The 16,176-nt window shown below is 59.8% G+C and overlaps 1 protein-coding gene across 2 annotated transcripts in view; it reads left to right on the top strand.

Moving 5' to 3' along the window:
* Positions 1-1,501: 1,501 nt before the first annotated feature.
* Positions 1,502-16,176, top strand: part of ubxn7 (UBX domain protein 7) — a 119,193-nt gene continuing 104,518 nt past the window's right edge. For both annotated transcript variants that reach the window (XR_005942407.1, XM_041182940.1), the window contains exons 1-2: positions 1,502-1,610; positions 15,003-15,150. Coding sequence is in view for 1 of the 2 variants with exons in the window: in XM_041182940.1 (XP_041038874.1) it covers positions 1,532-1,610; positions 15,003-15,150 (227 nt within the window). In the remaining variant the exon portion in view is untranslated. The remainder of the gene's footprint in view (positions 1,611-15,002; positions 15,151-16,176) is intronic.

Below are 16,176 nucleotides of genomic sequence, written 5' to 3'. Positions count from 1 at the left end.
TATCATATTCTAGGTAAGGCTGAGAAAACATACCACTTTGAGTTGACTAAATGTCATATGCTTTTCAAAAGCAAAATACTGCAGATTCTGGAAATCTGAAATAAAAACAGAAAGTGCTGGAAATACTCAGTAGGTCTGGCAGCTTCTGTGGAGAGAGAAACAGAGTTGTGCTTCAGGTCAATTATCTTTCATTAGAATCCATTCAAACTTAAGTTTTGTCCTTCTGCAAAAGGCCTCAATATTGAAAGAAATTGTTAAAAATCCAAGCATAATGTCTCGATCATATATTTAGTAGATAATTTATTTTCATTCTTTCATGGGATGTGGGTGTCGCTGGCTAGGCCAGCATTTATTGCCCATCCCTAATTGTCCTTGAGAAGCTGGCAGTGAGCTGTCTTTTTAAACTGTGGTAGCCGATGTGGTGTAGGTTTGCCCACAGTGCTGTTAGGAAGGGAGTTTCAAAATTCTGATCCAGCAAGAGTGAAGGAAGGTGACATAGCTGCAAATCAGGGTGATGAGTGACTTGGAGGTGAACTTCCAGGTGGTGATGTTCCTATCTATCTGCTGCCCTTGTTCTTCTAGATGGTAGTGGTTGTAAGTTTGGAAGGAGCTGCCAAAGGAACCTTGGTGAGTTTCCGCAGATGGTACACAATGCTGCTGCTACTGTGCGTCAGTGGTGGACAGAGTGAATGTTTGTGGATGTGGTGCTAATCAAGCGGGCTGCTTTGTCCTGGATACTGTCCAGCTTCTTCAGTGTTGTGGGAACTGCACACATCCAGACAAGTGGGGAGTATTCCATCACACTCCTGACTTGTAGATGGTGGACAGGCTTTGGGGAGCCTGGATCAATTTCTTTGTCCAACCTCTTTGTCCTTTTGTCTGTGTCATCTTTTGGTTATCTCCACCTATCACTGACCCTTTATCCAGCTCTACTTGTCCCACCCACCCCTTAAACCAGCTTATATTTCACCTCTTTTCTATTGTTATTTAGTTCTGTTGAAGGGTCATTCGGACTCGAAACGTTAACTGTGCTCCTCTTCACAGATGCTGCCAGACCTGCTGGGTTTTTCCTGGTATTTTTGTTTTTGTTTTCAATTTCTAAAACTTTGTATGTGATAAATTATAAATAAAGTGCCTTGAACAGCTGCTAATATAACGGGAATTCGGCATTGCTTTGAACGTTGTGCAAAAAAATTCTTAAGTGGTGACATTATCGACAACCCCTCGCCATAAATCACGATGCTCACAGTCATTGCTAATTTGCAAACAATGAAGGCGCGCTCCTTTAAATGGATCGTGGCCAATGTCTTTTGTGCCTTGAACAAATATGGCGCACGATAGGTTTAAATCAGCACATTGCCCAGGGCGCATGCGTGGGGGTTTGTGGCTCCCGAGATGCAATGCGGCGGCTCTCTGGCGGGTATCGCTCGCTACCGACCAATGGGATTGGAGCGGCTGCTATCAGGGCCCGACCGGGGTGAGAGGTTGTGTTTGTTGGAGGGATTGCGCCTGCGTGGGCGCTGGTGGTAAGATGGCGGCTGTTGGTGATGGAGCGGGGTCGACCGGGTCGGCGCTGCAGGGGTTAATCCGGCAGTTCACAGCCATTACAGGTAAAGAGCTGAGGGAGCGGGTCCGGGGGCCGGCACTGACCGCAAGGAGAATGACTCATCGAGGAATGGGAGCACCGGGCCAGAGAGCAGGCGGGGCGAGGGTACTGCCCGGGGAGAGATAGGGGAAGCCAGAGCCGAGGCTTCACACGGGCCGCAAGTGCTGAACGGATTGGGGGGGGGGGGGGGGGGGGGGGGGGGGGGCGGTGACGTGAGGAGGGGCCCAGCAGCCCTGACAGCTCGCACTTAGGTGCAGCTCGCCACCCCTCCCCCTCTCCAGCTTAGGTTACCCCCAGCCCTGGAGTCAGCACCACTGCCCCTCCTTACCTGTCCCTGGCTTAGCCCACAACCCCGCCCTTGCCCCATCCAACCCCCCCCTGCCCTGACCCCGTCCAACCCCCCCCTGCCCTGACCCCGTCCAACCCCCCCATGCCCTGACCCCGTCCAACCCCCCCCTGCCCTGACCCCGTCCAACCCCCCCCTGCCCTGACCCCGTCCAACCCCCCCCTGCCCTGACCCCGTCCAACCCCCCCCTGCCCTGACCCCGTCCAACCCCCCCCTGCCCTGACCCCGTCCAACCCCCCCCTGCCCTGACCCCGTCCAACCCCCCCCTGCCCTGACCCCGTCCAACCCCCCCCTGCCCTGACCCCGTCCAACCCCCCCCTGCCCTGACCCCGTCCAACCCCCCCCTGCCCTGACCCCGTCCAACCCCCCCCCTGCCCTGACCCCGTCCAACCCCCCCCTGCCCTGACCCCGTCCAACCCCCCCCTGCCCTGACCCCGTCCAACCCCCCCCTGCCCTGACCCCGTCCAACCCCCCCCTGCCCTGACCCCGTCCAACCCCCCCCTGCCCTGACCCCGTCCAACCCCCCCCTGCCCTGACCCCGTCCAACCCCCCCCTGCCCTGACCCCGTCCAACCCCCCCCTGCCCTGACCCCGTCCAACCCCCCCCTGCCCTGACCCCGTCCAACCCCCCCCTGCCCTGACCCCGTCCAACCCCCCCTGCCCTGACCCCGTCCAACCCCCCCCTGCCCTGACCCCGTCCAACCCCCCCCTGCCCTGACCCCGTCCAACCCCCCCCTGCCCTGACCCCGTCCAACCCCCCCCTGCCCTGACCCCGTCCAACCCCCCCCTGCCCTGACCCCGTCCAACCCCCCCCTGCCCTGACCCCGTCCAACCCCCCCCTGCCCTGACCCCGTCCAACCCCCCCCTGCCCTGACCCCGTCCAACCCCCCCCTGCCCTGACCCCGTCCAACCCCCCCCTGCCCTGACCCCGTCCAACCCCCCCCTGCCCTGACCCCGTCCAACCCCCCCCTGCCCTGACCCCGTCCAACCCCCCCCTGCCCTGACCCCGTCCAACCCCCCCCTGCCCTGACCCCGTCCAACCCCCCCCTGCCCTGACCCCGTCCAACCCCCCCCTGCCCTGACCCCGTCCAACCCCCCCCTGCCCTGACCCCGTCCAACCCCCCCCTGCCCTGACCCCGTCCAACCCCCCCCTGCCCTGACCCCGTCCAACCCCCCCCTGCCCTGACCCCGTCCAACCCCCCCCTGCCCTGACCCCGTCCAACCCCCCCCTGCCCTGACCCCGTCCAACCCCCCCCTGCCCTGACCCCGTCCAACCCCCCCCTGCCCTGACCCCGTCCAACCCCCCCCTGCCCTGACCCCGTCCAACCCCCCCCTGCCCTGACCCCGTCCAACCCCCCCCTGCCCTGACCCCGTCCAACCCCCCCCTGCCCTGACCCCGTCCAACCCCCCCCTGCCCTGACCCCGTCCAACCCCCCCCTGCCCTGACCCCGTCCAACCCCCCCCTGCCCTGACCCCGTCCAACCCCCCCCTGCCCTGACCCCGTCCAACCCCCCCCTGCCCTGACCCCGTCCAACCCCCCCTGCCCTGACCCCGTCCAACCCCCCCCTGCCCTGACCCCGTCCAACCCCCCCCTGCCCTGACCCCGTCCAACCCCCCCCTGCCCTGACCCCGTCCAACCCCCCCTGCCCTGACCCCGTCCAACCCCCCCCTGCCCTGACCCCGTCCAACCCCCCCCTGCCCTGACCCCGTCCAACCCCCCCCTGCCCTGACCCCGTCCAACCCCCCCCTGCCCTGACCCCGTCCAACCCCCCCCTGCCCTGACCCCGTCCAACCCCCCCCTGCCCTGACCCCGTCCAACCCCCCCCTGCCCTGACCCCGTCCAACCCCCCCCTGCCCTGACCCCGTCCAACCCCCCCCTGCCCTGACCCCGTCCAACCCCCCCCTGCCCTGACCCCGTCCAACCCCCCCCTGCCCTGACCCCGTCCAACCCCCCCCTGCCCTGACCCCGTCCAAACCCCCCCCTGCCCTGACCCCGTCCAACCCCCCCCTGCCCTGACCCCGTCCAACCCCCCCCTGCCCTGACCCCGTCCAACCCCCCCTGCCCTGACCCCGTCCAACCCCCCCCCTGCCCTGACCCCGTCCAACCCCCCCCTGCCCTGACCCCGTCCAACCCCCCCCTGCCCTGACCCCGTCCAACCCCCCCCTGCCCTGACCCCGTCCAACCCCCCCTGCCCTGACCCCGTCCAACCCCCCCCTGCCCTGACCCCGTCCAACCCCCCCCTGCCCTGACCCCGTCCAACCCCCCCCTGCCCTGACCCCGTCCAACCCCCCCCTGCCCTGACCCCGTCCAACCCCCCCCTGCCCTGACCCCGTCCAACCCCCCCCTGCCCTGACCCCGTCCAACCCCCCCCTGCCCTGACCCCGTCCAACCCCCCCCTGCCCTGACCCCGTCCAACCCCCCCCTGCCCTGACCCCGTCCAACCCCCCCCTGCCCTGACCCCGTCCAACCCCCCCCTGCCCTGACCCCGTCCAACCCCCCCCTGCCCTGACCCCGTCCAACCCCCCCCTGCCCTGACCCCGTCCAACCCCCCCCTGCCCTGACCCCGTCCAACCCCCCCCTGCCCTGACCCCGTCCAACCCCCCCCTGCCCTGACCCCGTCCAACCCCCCCCTGCCCTGACCCCGTCCAACCCCCCCCTGCCCTGACCCCGTCCAACCCCCCCCTGCCCTGACCCCGTCCAACCCCCCCCTGCCCTGACCCCGTCCAACCCCCCCCTGCCCTGACCCCGTCCAACCCCCCCCTGCCCTGACCCCGTCCAACCCCCCCCTGCCCTGACCCCGTCCAACCCCCCCCTGCCCTGACCCCGTCCAACCCCCCCCTGCCCTGACCCCGTCCAACCCCCCCCTGCCCTGACCCCGTCCAACCCCCCCCTGCCCTGACCCCGTCCAACCCCCCCCTGCCCTGACCCCGTCCAACCCCCCCCTGCCCTGACCCCGTCCAACCCCCCCCTGCCCTGACCCCGTCCAACCCCCCCCTGCCCTGACCCCGTCCAACCCCCCCCCTGCCCTGACCCCGTCCAACCCCCCCCTGCCCTGACCCCGTCCAACCCCCCCCTGCCCTGACCCCGTCCAACCCCCCCCTGCCCTGACCCCGTCCAACCCCCCCCTGCCCTGACCCCGTCCAACCCCCCCCTGCCCTGACCCCGTCCAACCCCCCCCTGCCCTGACCCCGTCCAACCCCCCCCTGCCCTGACCCCGTCCAACCCCCCCCTGCCCTGACCCCGTCCAACCCCCCCCTGCCCTGACCCCGTCCAACCCCCCCCTGCCCTGACCCCGTCCAACCCCCCCTGCCCTGACCCCGTCCAACCCCCCCCTGCCCTGACCCCGTCCAACCCCCCCCTGCCCTGACCCCGTCCAACCCCCCCCTGCCCTGACCCCGTCCAACCCCCCCCTGCCCTGACCCCGTCCAACCCCCCCCTGCCCTGACCCCGTCCAACCCCCCCCTGCCCTGACCCCGTCCAACCCCCCCCTGCCCTGACCCCGTCCAACCCCCCCCTGCCCTGACCCCGTCCAACCCCCCCCTGCCCTGACCCCGTCCAACCCCCCCCTGCCCTGACCCCGTCCAACCCCCCCCTGCCCTGACCCCGTCCAACCCCCCCCCTGCCCTGACCCCGTCCAACCCCCCCCTGCCCTGACCCCGTCCAACCCCCCCCTGCCCTGACCCCGTCCAACCCCCCCCTGCCCTGACCCCGGTCCAACCCCCCCCTGCCCTGACCCCGTCCAACCCCCCCCTGCCCTGACCCCGTCCAACCCCCCCCTGCCTGACCCCGTCCAACCCCCCCCTGCCCTGACCCCGTCCAACCCCCCCCTGCCCTGACCCCGTCCAACCCCCCCCTGCCCTGACCCCGTCCAACCCCCCCCCTGCCCTGACCCCGTCCAACCCCCCCCTGCCCTGACCCCGTCCAACCCCCCCCTGCCCTGACCCCGTCCAACCCCCCCCTGCCCTGACCCCGTCCAACCCCCCCCTGCCCTGACCCCGTCCAACCCCCCCCCTGCCCTGACCCCGTCCAACCCCCCCCTGCCCTGACCCCGTCCAACCCCCCCCTGCCCTGACCCCGTCCAACCCCCCCTGCCCTGACCCCGTCCAACCCCCCCCTGCCCTGACCCCGTCCAACCCCCCCCTGCCCTGACCCCGTCCAACCCCCCCCTGCCCTGACCCCGTCCAACCCCCCCCTGCCCTGACCCCGTCCAACCCCCCCCTGCCCTGACCCCGTCCAACCCCCCCCTGCCCTGACCCCGTCCAACCCCCCCCTGCCCTGACCCCGTCCAACCCCCCCCTGCCCTGACCCCGTCCAACCCCCCCTGCCCTGACCCCGTCCAACCCCCCCCTGCCCTGACCCCGTCCAACCCCCCCCTGCCCTGACCCCGTCCAACCCCCCCCTGCCCTGACCCCGTCCAACCCCCCCCTGCCCTGACCCCGTCCAACCCCCCCCTGCCCTGACCCCGTCCAACCCCCCCCTGCCCTGACCCCGTCCAACCCCCCCCCTGCCCTGACCCCGTCCAACCCCCCCCTGCCCTGACCCCGTCCAACCCCCCCCTGCCCGGACCCCGTCCAACCCCCCCCTGCCCGGACCCCGTCCAACCCCCCCCTGCCCGGACCCCGTCCAACCCCCCCCTGCCCGGACCCCGTCCAACCCCCCCCTGCCCGGACCCCGTCCAACCCCCCCCTGCCCGGACCCCGTCCAACCCCCCCCTGCCCGGACCCCGTCCAACCCCCCCCTGCCCGGACCCCGTCCAACCCCCCCCCTGCCCGGACCCCGTCCAACCCCCCCCCTGCCCGGACCCCGTCCAACCCCCCCCCTGCCCGGACCCCGTCCAACCCCCCCCTGCCCGGACCCCGTCCAACCCCCCCCCTGCCCGGACCCCGTCCAACCCCCCCCCTGCCCGGACCCCGTCCAACCCCCCCCTGCCCGGACCCCGTCCAACCCCCCCCCTGCCCGGACCCCGTCCAACCCCCCCCTGCCCGGACCCCGTCCAACCCCCCCCTGCCCGGACCCCGTCCAACCCCCCCCTGCCCGGACCCCGTCCAACCCCCCCCTGCCCGGACCCCGTCCAACCCCCCCCTGCCCGGACCCCGTCCAACCCCCCCCCTGCCCGGACCCCGTCCAACCCCCCCCTGCCCGGACCCCGTCCAACCCCCCCCTGCCCGGACCCCGTCCAACCGCCCCCTGCCCGGACCCCGTCCAACCGCCCCCTGCCCGGACCCCGTCCAACCCCCCCCTGCCCGGACCCCGTCCAACCCCCCCCCCCCCTGCCCTGACCCCGTCCAACCCCCCCCCCCCCCCCCCCCCCCCTGCCCTGACCCCGTCCAACCCCCCCCCCCCCTGCCCTGACCCCGTCCAACCCCCCCCCCCCCCCCCCCCCTGCCCTGACCCCGTCCAACCCCCCCCCCCCCCCCCCCCCCTGCCCTGACCCCGTCCAACCCCCCCCCCCCCTGCCCTGACCCCGTCCAACCCCCCCCCCCCCCCCCTGCCCTGACCCCGTCCAACCCCCCCCCCCCCCTGCCCTGACCCCGTCCAACCCCCCCCCCCCCCCCCCCCCCCCCGTCCAACCCCCCCCCCCTTGCCCTGACCCCGTCCAACCCCCCCCCCCCCCCCCCCCCTGCCCTGACCCCGTCCAACCCCCCCCCCCCCCCCCTTGCCCTGACCCCGTCCAACCCCCCCCCCCCCCGCCCTGACCCCGTCCAACCCCCCCCCCCCCCCCCCCCCCCTGCCCTGACCCCGTCCAACTCCCCCCCCCCCCCGCCCTGATCCCGTCCAACCCCCCCCCCCCCTGCCCTGATCCCGTCCAACCCCCCCCCCTGCCCTGATCCCGTCCAACCCCCCCCCCTGCCCTGATCCCGTCCAACCCCCCCCCCCTGCCCTGATCCCGTCCAACCCCCCCCCCCCCCCCCCTGCCCTGATCCCGTCCAACCCCCCCCCCCCCCTGCCCTGATCCCGTCCAACCCCCCCCCCCCCCTGCCCTGATCCCGTCCAACCCCCCCCCCCCCCCTGCCCTGATCCCGTCCAACCCCCCCCCCCCCCCGCCCTGATCCCGTCCAACCCCCCCCCCCCCCCCCGCCCTGATCCCGTCCAACCCCCCCCCCCCCCCCACTGCCCTGACCCCGTCCAACCCCCCCCCCCCCCGCCCTGACCCCGTCCAACCCCCGCCCTGACCCCGTCCAACCCCCCCCCCCCCGCCCTGACCCCGTCCAACCCCCCCCCCCCGCCCTGACCCCGTCCAACCCCCCCCCCCCCCAGCCCTGACCCCGTCCAACCCCGCCGCTGCCCCCGCCGCGCCGTCCAACCCCCCCCGCTGCCCCCGCGCCGTCCCAACCCCCCCCGCTGCCCCCGCGCCGTCCAACCCCCCCCCGCTGCCCCCGCGCCGTCCAACCCCCCCGCTGCCCCCGCGCCGTCCAACCCCCCCGCTGCCCCCCGCGTCGTCCAACCCCCCCGCTGCCCCCGCGCCGTCCAACCCCCCCGCTGCCCCCGCGCCGTCCAACCCCCCCCGCTGCCCCCGCGCCGTCCAACCCCCCCGCTGCCCCCGCGCCGTCCAACCCCCCCGCTGCCCCCGCGCCGTCCAACCCCCCCGCTGCCCCCGCGCCGTCCAACCCCCCCGCTGCCCCCGCGCCGTCCAACCCCCCCGCTGCCCCCGCGCCGTCCAACCCCCCCGCTGCCCCCGCGCCGTCCAACCCCCCCGCTGCCCCCGCGCCGTCCAACCCCCCCGCTGCCCCCGCGCCGTCCAACCCCCCCGCTGCCCCCGCGCCGTCCAACCCCCCCGCTGCCCCCGCGCCGTCCAACCCCCCCGCTGCCCCCGCGCCGTCCAACCCCCCCGCTGCCCCCGCGCCGTCCAACCCCCCCGCTGCCCCCGCGCCGTCCAACCCCCCCGCTGCCCCCGCGCCGTCCAACCCCCCCGCTGCCCCCGCGCCGTCCAACCCCCCCGCTGCCCCCGCGCCGTCCAACCCCCCCGCTGCCCCCGCGCCGTCCAACCCCCCCGCTGCCCCCGCGCCGTCCAACCCCCCCGCTGCCCCCGCGCCGTCCAACCCCCCCGCTGCCCCCGCGCCGTCCAACCCCCCCGCTGCCCCCGCGCCGTCCAACCCCCCCGCTGCCCCCGCGCCGTCCAACCCCCCCGCTGCCCCCGCGCCGTCCAACCCCCCCGCTGCCCCCCCCTGCCCCGTCCACCCCCCCCTGCGCCGTCCACCCCCCCCTGCGCCGTCCACCCCCCCCTGCGCCGTCCACCCCCCCCTGCGCCGTCCACCCCCCCCTGCGCCGTCCACCCCCCCCCCGCGCCGTCCACCCCCCCCCGCGCCGTCCACCCCCCCGCGCCGTCCACCCCCCCCCGCTGCCCCCGCGCCGTCCAAACCCCGCCCCGCCCCTGCCGCGACACAGTCCAAACCCCCCGTTCCCTGCCCGCCCACCCCGTCCAAACTGCGCCCCCGTCCAAACTGCGCCCCCGCCCACACCGTCCAAACTGCGCCCCCTCGCTCTGCTCTCTCTCTCCCCCGGCTTAGTTCCCCTCTTACCCCTGTCCCACGTCAATCTAATCCTCCTCCGCCGCCCCCACCCCTGGCCCTGTAGTCAGTCCCCTGCCAATCCCCCTCTCTCTGGCCCTGGGTCAGTCCCACCCACCAAACCCTCTGACCCAGTAACTCCTTGCTCAATCAAGCTTGTAAGACTGTTAAATTAGTAGGTGTGGGCCATAAGACGCCTTGAACCCACGCCTAAGTTCATTACTTCTACATCTCCTCATCCTGTTCCCATATCCCTTGATTTCTTTGAGTGCTTCATACAATCAGATATAGCGCCCTTAATTTTTTAATTTTTTTTTCCCGGATGTGACCTTAATCGCTGATGCCTTATTAATATTCTCAGCACGATCTCTGCAATTTTACCCAAATCATCAGTCTGCCCTTCAGACTTATAAATTTACCATTATCTGAATCTGCGATCAATAAATTTCTGGATATTAAAAATATAGAGTTGCAAGGATAGTGTGGGAAAATGGCATTGAGGTAGAAGATCAGCCATGATCTCGTTGAATGGTGAAGCAAACCTGAGGGGCCGAGTGGCTTACTCCTATGTTTTCATTCTCCTTAGTAGATTAATAACCTATCCATTGCCCTTGTTATTCAGTTCACCAGTACACTGATCTCAGTTGAAGTGTGGCCTTTTCCAATGGAATAGCTTCCCCTTTCCCCGGTGCTGGTGTCAGAGTCCCATGAATCACTCATCTTCTACAGTGTAGTTTCAGCTACATGTTTAAATCTCAAATTTGTTTGCCCCTACCCCAATTTGAATGTGGTTCAGGTAGTAACTCAGGTACTATTACCTTTTTGAGGACGTCCGCTTTTTAATTTGTATCTTAATTCCTCAAAAATCTGCTGAACCTCATTCCTAGTTCTACCTATGTTGTTGGTTCCTCTGTGTGCTACAACAACTGAATACCTCCTGCTTCCTTCAAGTTCTCCAGACGTGAGGAGCTACCTATGATAATCTTTTAAATGAAAACCAAATCAACAAAATTGGGATAAATCAGGCACAGCCCCTAATTCAGGTCAGCTGTAAAACCAAGGACAAAGTTTAAAGGAAACTTACAAACTTTAAATCAAAATGTGATTAAAGGGGTCAACAAAACACCCCAGTCCCCGCGGTGCCTACCGAGCACAGAAGGCCTCGAGAGTGCCAGCAGACACCGCGTGCTCCTTCTCCAGGGACATCCGGCAGCGAACGTAGCCGCGGAAGAGGGACAAACAATCGGGCGGGACTCTCCCGTCGATCGCCCGCTGCCTGGACCTGTTAATGGCCAACTTGGCCAGGCCCAGGAGCAGGTTCACGAGGAGGTCCTCCTCCTTCCCGACCCCTTTCCGCACCGGGTGCCCATAGTGAACCCTGTCTATAAGGGCCTGGAACATATAGGCTTAACGTGGGACTGAGTTCAGTAACACCCACACAATGATGTAAGAGAACACCTGACCTGCACTGAGGGGTCAGTGTAGTGTTGGACAGAGCTGTGTGTAGAAGCAAGCATGAAGACAGCTCGTAACTTGGACCTTTACTGTACCTATGTATATAGTTTCTAATAGTTAATAGTTACTGTTGAACTACCTAAGACTACAAACACCTTAATAAGACCCACCGAACTACCCCAACACCTTACAACAAACCCAAGCCAGCTTCAAAGTGTTCACCTTGTTGAAAATGTAAGATATGGTTCTGTTGCTCTTTCCTGGAGATCATAAAGGGGCGCCTGTTAGGATCAAAAGATGGGTGTCAGGCAGATGGACCTGTATATCCCTGACTCTGACCTGTTTCTTTTGTTGAAAGTCAAAACTACTTTAAGTCCTCCAAGTTCACATGTCCTGTTTGGATGTTGGCAGGAAGTGCAACCAAACGGTATTGATTTTGACATTCACTGCTTCCCTTGCTCCAAGCATAAAAGGTCCTTCCCACAGGCAAGCTCTTGCTTCCCTGTGGAGAGAAATGTATTTTATGTACAAGCTAATCTGGATGCGACATGCTCTAGGTTAACAATGGACTGACTTACTGTTCATATCTGCTCAGGGAGCAGCATGTGATTGCCATCACATTTCCGTAATCTCTTGGAAGTGAGTCACTGCAGCTCAGATTAAAAACTAAGTTGTATTTATTCGTAAGCTAGGTGAAACAAAAAAGTAGGTTTGGCTAGTTTAGAACATTTGATTGTACAATGTCTGAACGTCTGTAATTTGTAACAGTCCTCAGTTGTCCATAATGAGTTTTATATAAGACTGAACCCTTAAGGATCTTCAGCTGAGACAAAACAAGGTTCACAATTAGTTAAAGCTGTCAATGCAGAATCCAAATGTACAAGGATTGTCCCATAGATTTCCCATTCAATTTTTGTAGAGAAAAATGACGTTGCTGTAATGGGAGAGAGCCCTTGTCTTAGTTAAAACAGCCAATATGCATAATGCTTCTTACCTGGAATGCATGCTAAGCAACCCATGTGGAGAGGTGAGACAGCTCCCTTTGAAGCAGTAACTACCAACTAGTCAGAGATGTGCATTTGCTTTGTGCCATTCCCACCTAACCAAGTGAACTACTCTATCTCTCATCACGCAAAACCATTTTTAATTGCTATAATATATCGCACAGCTTAATTATGTCATTTTGCCTCTATGTTGAAATGTATTCTGTACCACTGTGTGCACCTTGTACTTGTGTATGTTGTGATTGTTAAACATGTCAAGTTGTATCATTTGTGTTTATCTAGAGCAGCATTCACAGACAATAGGACTGTATGTTCTGGCATGCATTTGTAGCCTGATATAGAGTACATATGTACTGAGATATATCTACATAATTCTGTGCAGTATTTGTGTTAGTCATGTGGATTCTAGCATTGTGTGTGCACGGTGTATTGAACTACAGCGCAGGCGCACAGTCTGTTTTCTCTAATATGACATAGGAATGTTGCATGTGGTATGTGCACGGAGACTGGGTTTAGGCTCATCCCTTTAGGGCAGCTTTGCTGATCATGGCTGTGGCATCTTTTGTTTGAATATGCCAAGTGCTTCCCCACAGTGTAGGGGAATCAACACAGATCAATATTATTCATGGCAGATGTGACAGGAGTAAATTGCAGTTTGTTCATTCAAGTGAGGAATTCTGCCAGAAGATCTTGAGCTGGGGAAGTTATAAGTGAGGACTACTGCGTTTTTAAGTAACAAGTACAGCGGTGTCACTAGCGAAGCATAGTTAAAGCGAAGACATTTGCAAAAATGTCAATATATTAACAGTATGATTTAAGGACATTTCATCTGCACAGCCGAGCACCAGTGCTCCACTCAGACTACCTATATGTGCTACTAGTACAATACTGTACCTGTATCCTTAATGTAGTAGCTTCCTGCTAGACTGGTTAACTCCAGTGTCAATCTGCTGTCTTCTCTTGACTTCCACTGAGTATGACACCAAGAGTGGAAAGTTGCTTTTCCAGAATTGCTGGCTTAATTTGTCTGAATTTGCCACTCCCAACAGTATAGGAAGTATCATTCACAATACTTCTCTGTTGATAGATTTAGCAAGTAATACTGTTAGTGCCAAATTCAAATTACCAAATGCATCATAGGACGAATGCTGACAGATGAAACTCCTAGTTTCATATTGTGGGAGCTAAAGAGCTAGCTACTGGCATGAAGTCAGCACCATTGGAGGTGGTTACACTAATTTTTGGGTCTAGACTTCTGAATACGGATAATTGTACTGTACGTGTAGCAAAAGCAAACAGCCTGGCAGCAGGATTCAGGAAACATTACTTACATATAGCAAAGTTTTTATTTAGTCATTAGAATAAAATTCAGTACAGTACAATTCAGCTCGATTTTGGGCACCACAAGTTAGGACAGGGCTTCCCAGGCTGTGGGACATGACCCCCAATGGGTTCATGAGGCGAGATTTTGGGGTAGCAGCAATGGCTGCCGCTGAACAGAGATTGAATACTAACTACTAAGAGGCCCCTTTGAATCCTCACTTGTGTGCCCTAATAGATCTTTGAGGCCTGATTCCTGCTGCTAAAAGAGTCTGTGAAAAGGTAAGTCAAACTAGGTTTACAAAGTGTGCAGTCGATGAGACTTGCTCAGAACTGCTGTCAGTGAGAAGGCTAGATTTCAGATAAGCAGTTATAGAGTTCTAGTGATTGCATTAAGCAGACTGAATCTGACTTCCTAATTACAGCCGAGTATATAACAAAGTATATTGTAAGCTGCCAAAAGGATATTGATAGCTTTTAATTCTGAAAGTAAACACTTCTATGTTGTATATAAAACATATCCTTGCACTGAAGGAAGAAAAATTGTACAGGTATTAGTTGGATCAGGTGAAGGCACTGCCCTTCATAATTTTGAACATCTTCATTAAATTTCCCTTAATCTTCCCTGCTGCAAACAATCCCAACTTCTCTAATCACCCGTCAAAGCTCTTGTTGCCTGTCCTTGGTACCATTCTCGTAAGTCTCCCCTGCATTGTCTCCAAAGCCTTGACATTCCTCTGTAAACAAGGTAAAAGAGCAAAGGGGTCTAGGCATTTAGGTGAGCTAATTATTTAATTTGCAACATCATAGGTAAACAAAGCAATTAGAAATAAATCCAAATGCTTTCGTAACATTTTTAAGGGTAAGAATTTGAAAATAGAGAAATGATGTTAAACTCATATTGGACCCTAGTCAGGCTGCATTTAGAGCACTGTGCACCGTTCTGGACCATACTAGACCATACTATTAAAAAGGACATAGAAATGTTAGAGTAAATGCGAAAACAGTTTACAAGGATGATGCCAGAACTAAGAGATTGCAGCTTTTAGAGAAGTTTTAATAGATAGGGATCCTGTTCATTTGAAAATGAGAAGACTTAGCGACCCATTGGAGGTTTTTGAGATTATGAATGGGTTGGTCAGGGTAGATGTGGAGAGAATGTTTCCACTTGTGGAAGAATCCAAAAGCAGGGACCAAAAATACAAGATAGTTACTAATAAATCCAACAGGGAAATTAGATATTTCTTCACTCAGTGATTGGAATTTAAACTCATTAACTCAAACAGTGATTGAGGAGAGTAGCTTAGACACTGAAAAGGAAACTAGACAAGTACAGGAGAGAAAAGGGAATAGAAAGATCTGCTGAATGGCTGAGATGAAATAGATAGAGTGTGAGGAGACCTATGTCGAGCATAAACATCAGCACAGACTGATTGGCCTGTTCCTATGTTGTACATTCTTCGTAACTGTGTATAATGCAGAGCTGAGTACTGGTGCTTAAAGGTCCCCTGGTAGCAATTTGACATGAGAGACTTTTAATTCATCAAAAATGTCATTGGTTTGTATTTTTTTTAACCATAGCATATTGGTAACAACTGCACCCTTGACATAGTGGCAACTAAAATGAAGTGGCTTACTTATGTGGCTTATAGGGTAATGGATGACCTGTATATTTCTAAACAGTGAAATAGCATATATGCCATTAAGTACTTAAGTATTGTGGTAATACCTTGAGCCCTCTAATAAGTTTTTATGTGATTTAGGTGCCAGTGAAAGTGTTGGGAAGCACATATTAGAAGCATGCGGCAACAATCTGGAGATGGCTGTCACAATGTACTTGGATGGTGGTGGAATAGCAGAAGAGCCCAGTACCAGTACAGCAGGGACATCAGCAAGTAGACCGCCTCCACAGTATGTTCTAGTTTATTTAATATGGTATAATCTGTTTGGTTGAATTATTGTTTTGTTTTTTGGGCCTGGCTTACATGCTACTTTAATTTCCCTCCATGGCACCCACACAGTTGGTGCATATACAATTCAAAGGCTATAAGAAAAAATGAACTTGCATCATTGGGACAGCCCAAATCACTTCACATACAATGAAGCGTTTTTTTTTTAAAGTATTGTCACTGCAGCGTAAGCAAATGTAGCAGACAGCTTGCGTACGGAAAAGACCCACAAAAGAGGACAACCTCTGGTTGAACTGTTTTTGGTGGTATTGGATGAGAAAGGATTGTTGCCTGGGATATTGGAATCCCAGGGCTCTCGATACTGTCATTGGAACTTTTTATGTCCACCTGAACAGGCAGATAGGGGCCTCCGTTTTGGGATTTGCTTGAAAGACTACGCCACCAATATTGGACTGCGACATTTAGACTGTCTTTATTAACATCTAACTTCTGAAATATTCACTTACACATTTTAGTGTGTGCCACTTAAATGTGTTTTAATTTTAGCTGCTCAACACAAGTTGTTTAAGGCAATAATAGGTAATAAATTGGCTGCTAAAGATGTTTGATTATCTGTTCGCTGGCAGTTTTATTTCCAGTGGTAGTTGTGCTCTTGTGTATGTGAAGATGATATATATTTGAGCTGACTGAGAGACCAGAAAAGTGTGGTGTTTAGCCACTGAGAATTCACACTTGAAATGCTGTTGGACAGGAATTTTTCCCCAACTTTAGTACTTGAATTAGAGGAGTTTGCTGTTACAAGCCTTTGGTGCTTGTGGAAGTTCAGGCCAACACCATATCATCACTTCTTTGTTTGGCAGAAAGACTGTGGCAGTGCAGTGAACCCTCACAATGTTCTCACCATGGCTTCTCACTGTATTCTAGAGCAGTCCATTAAACTTGGTCAGAAAATTGAAGTGGAGCTTCATTGGGCTTGAGAAATAAGTGGTCACACTCTGCAGCTTCCAAAAGGATGAGTTGTTTCTGG

This window comes from Carcharodon carcharias, chromosome 2 (genome assembly GCF_017639515.1).
Source record: "Carcharodon carcharias isolate sCarCar2 chromosome 2, sCarCar2.pri, whole genome shotgun sequence".
In the NCBI taxonomy this organism is placed as follows: Eukaryota; Metazoa; Chordata; class Chondrichthyes; order Lamniformes; family Lamnidae; genus Carcharodon; species Carcharodon carcharias.
This window is presented reverse-complemented; position numbering and strand designations above follow the sequence as displayed.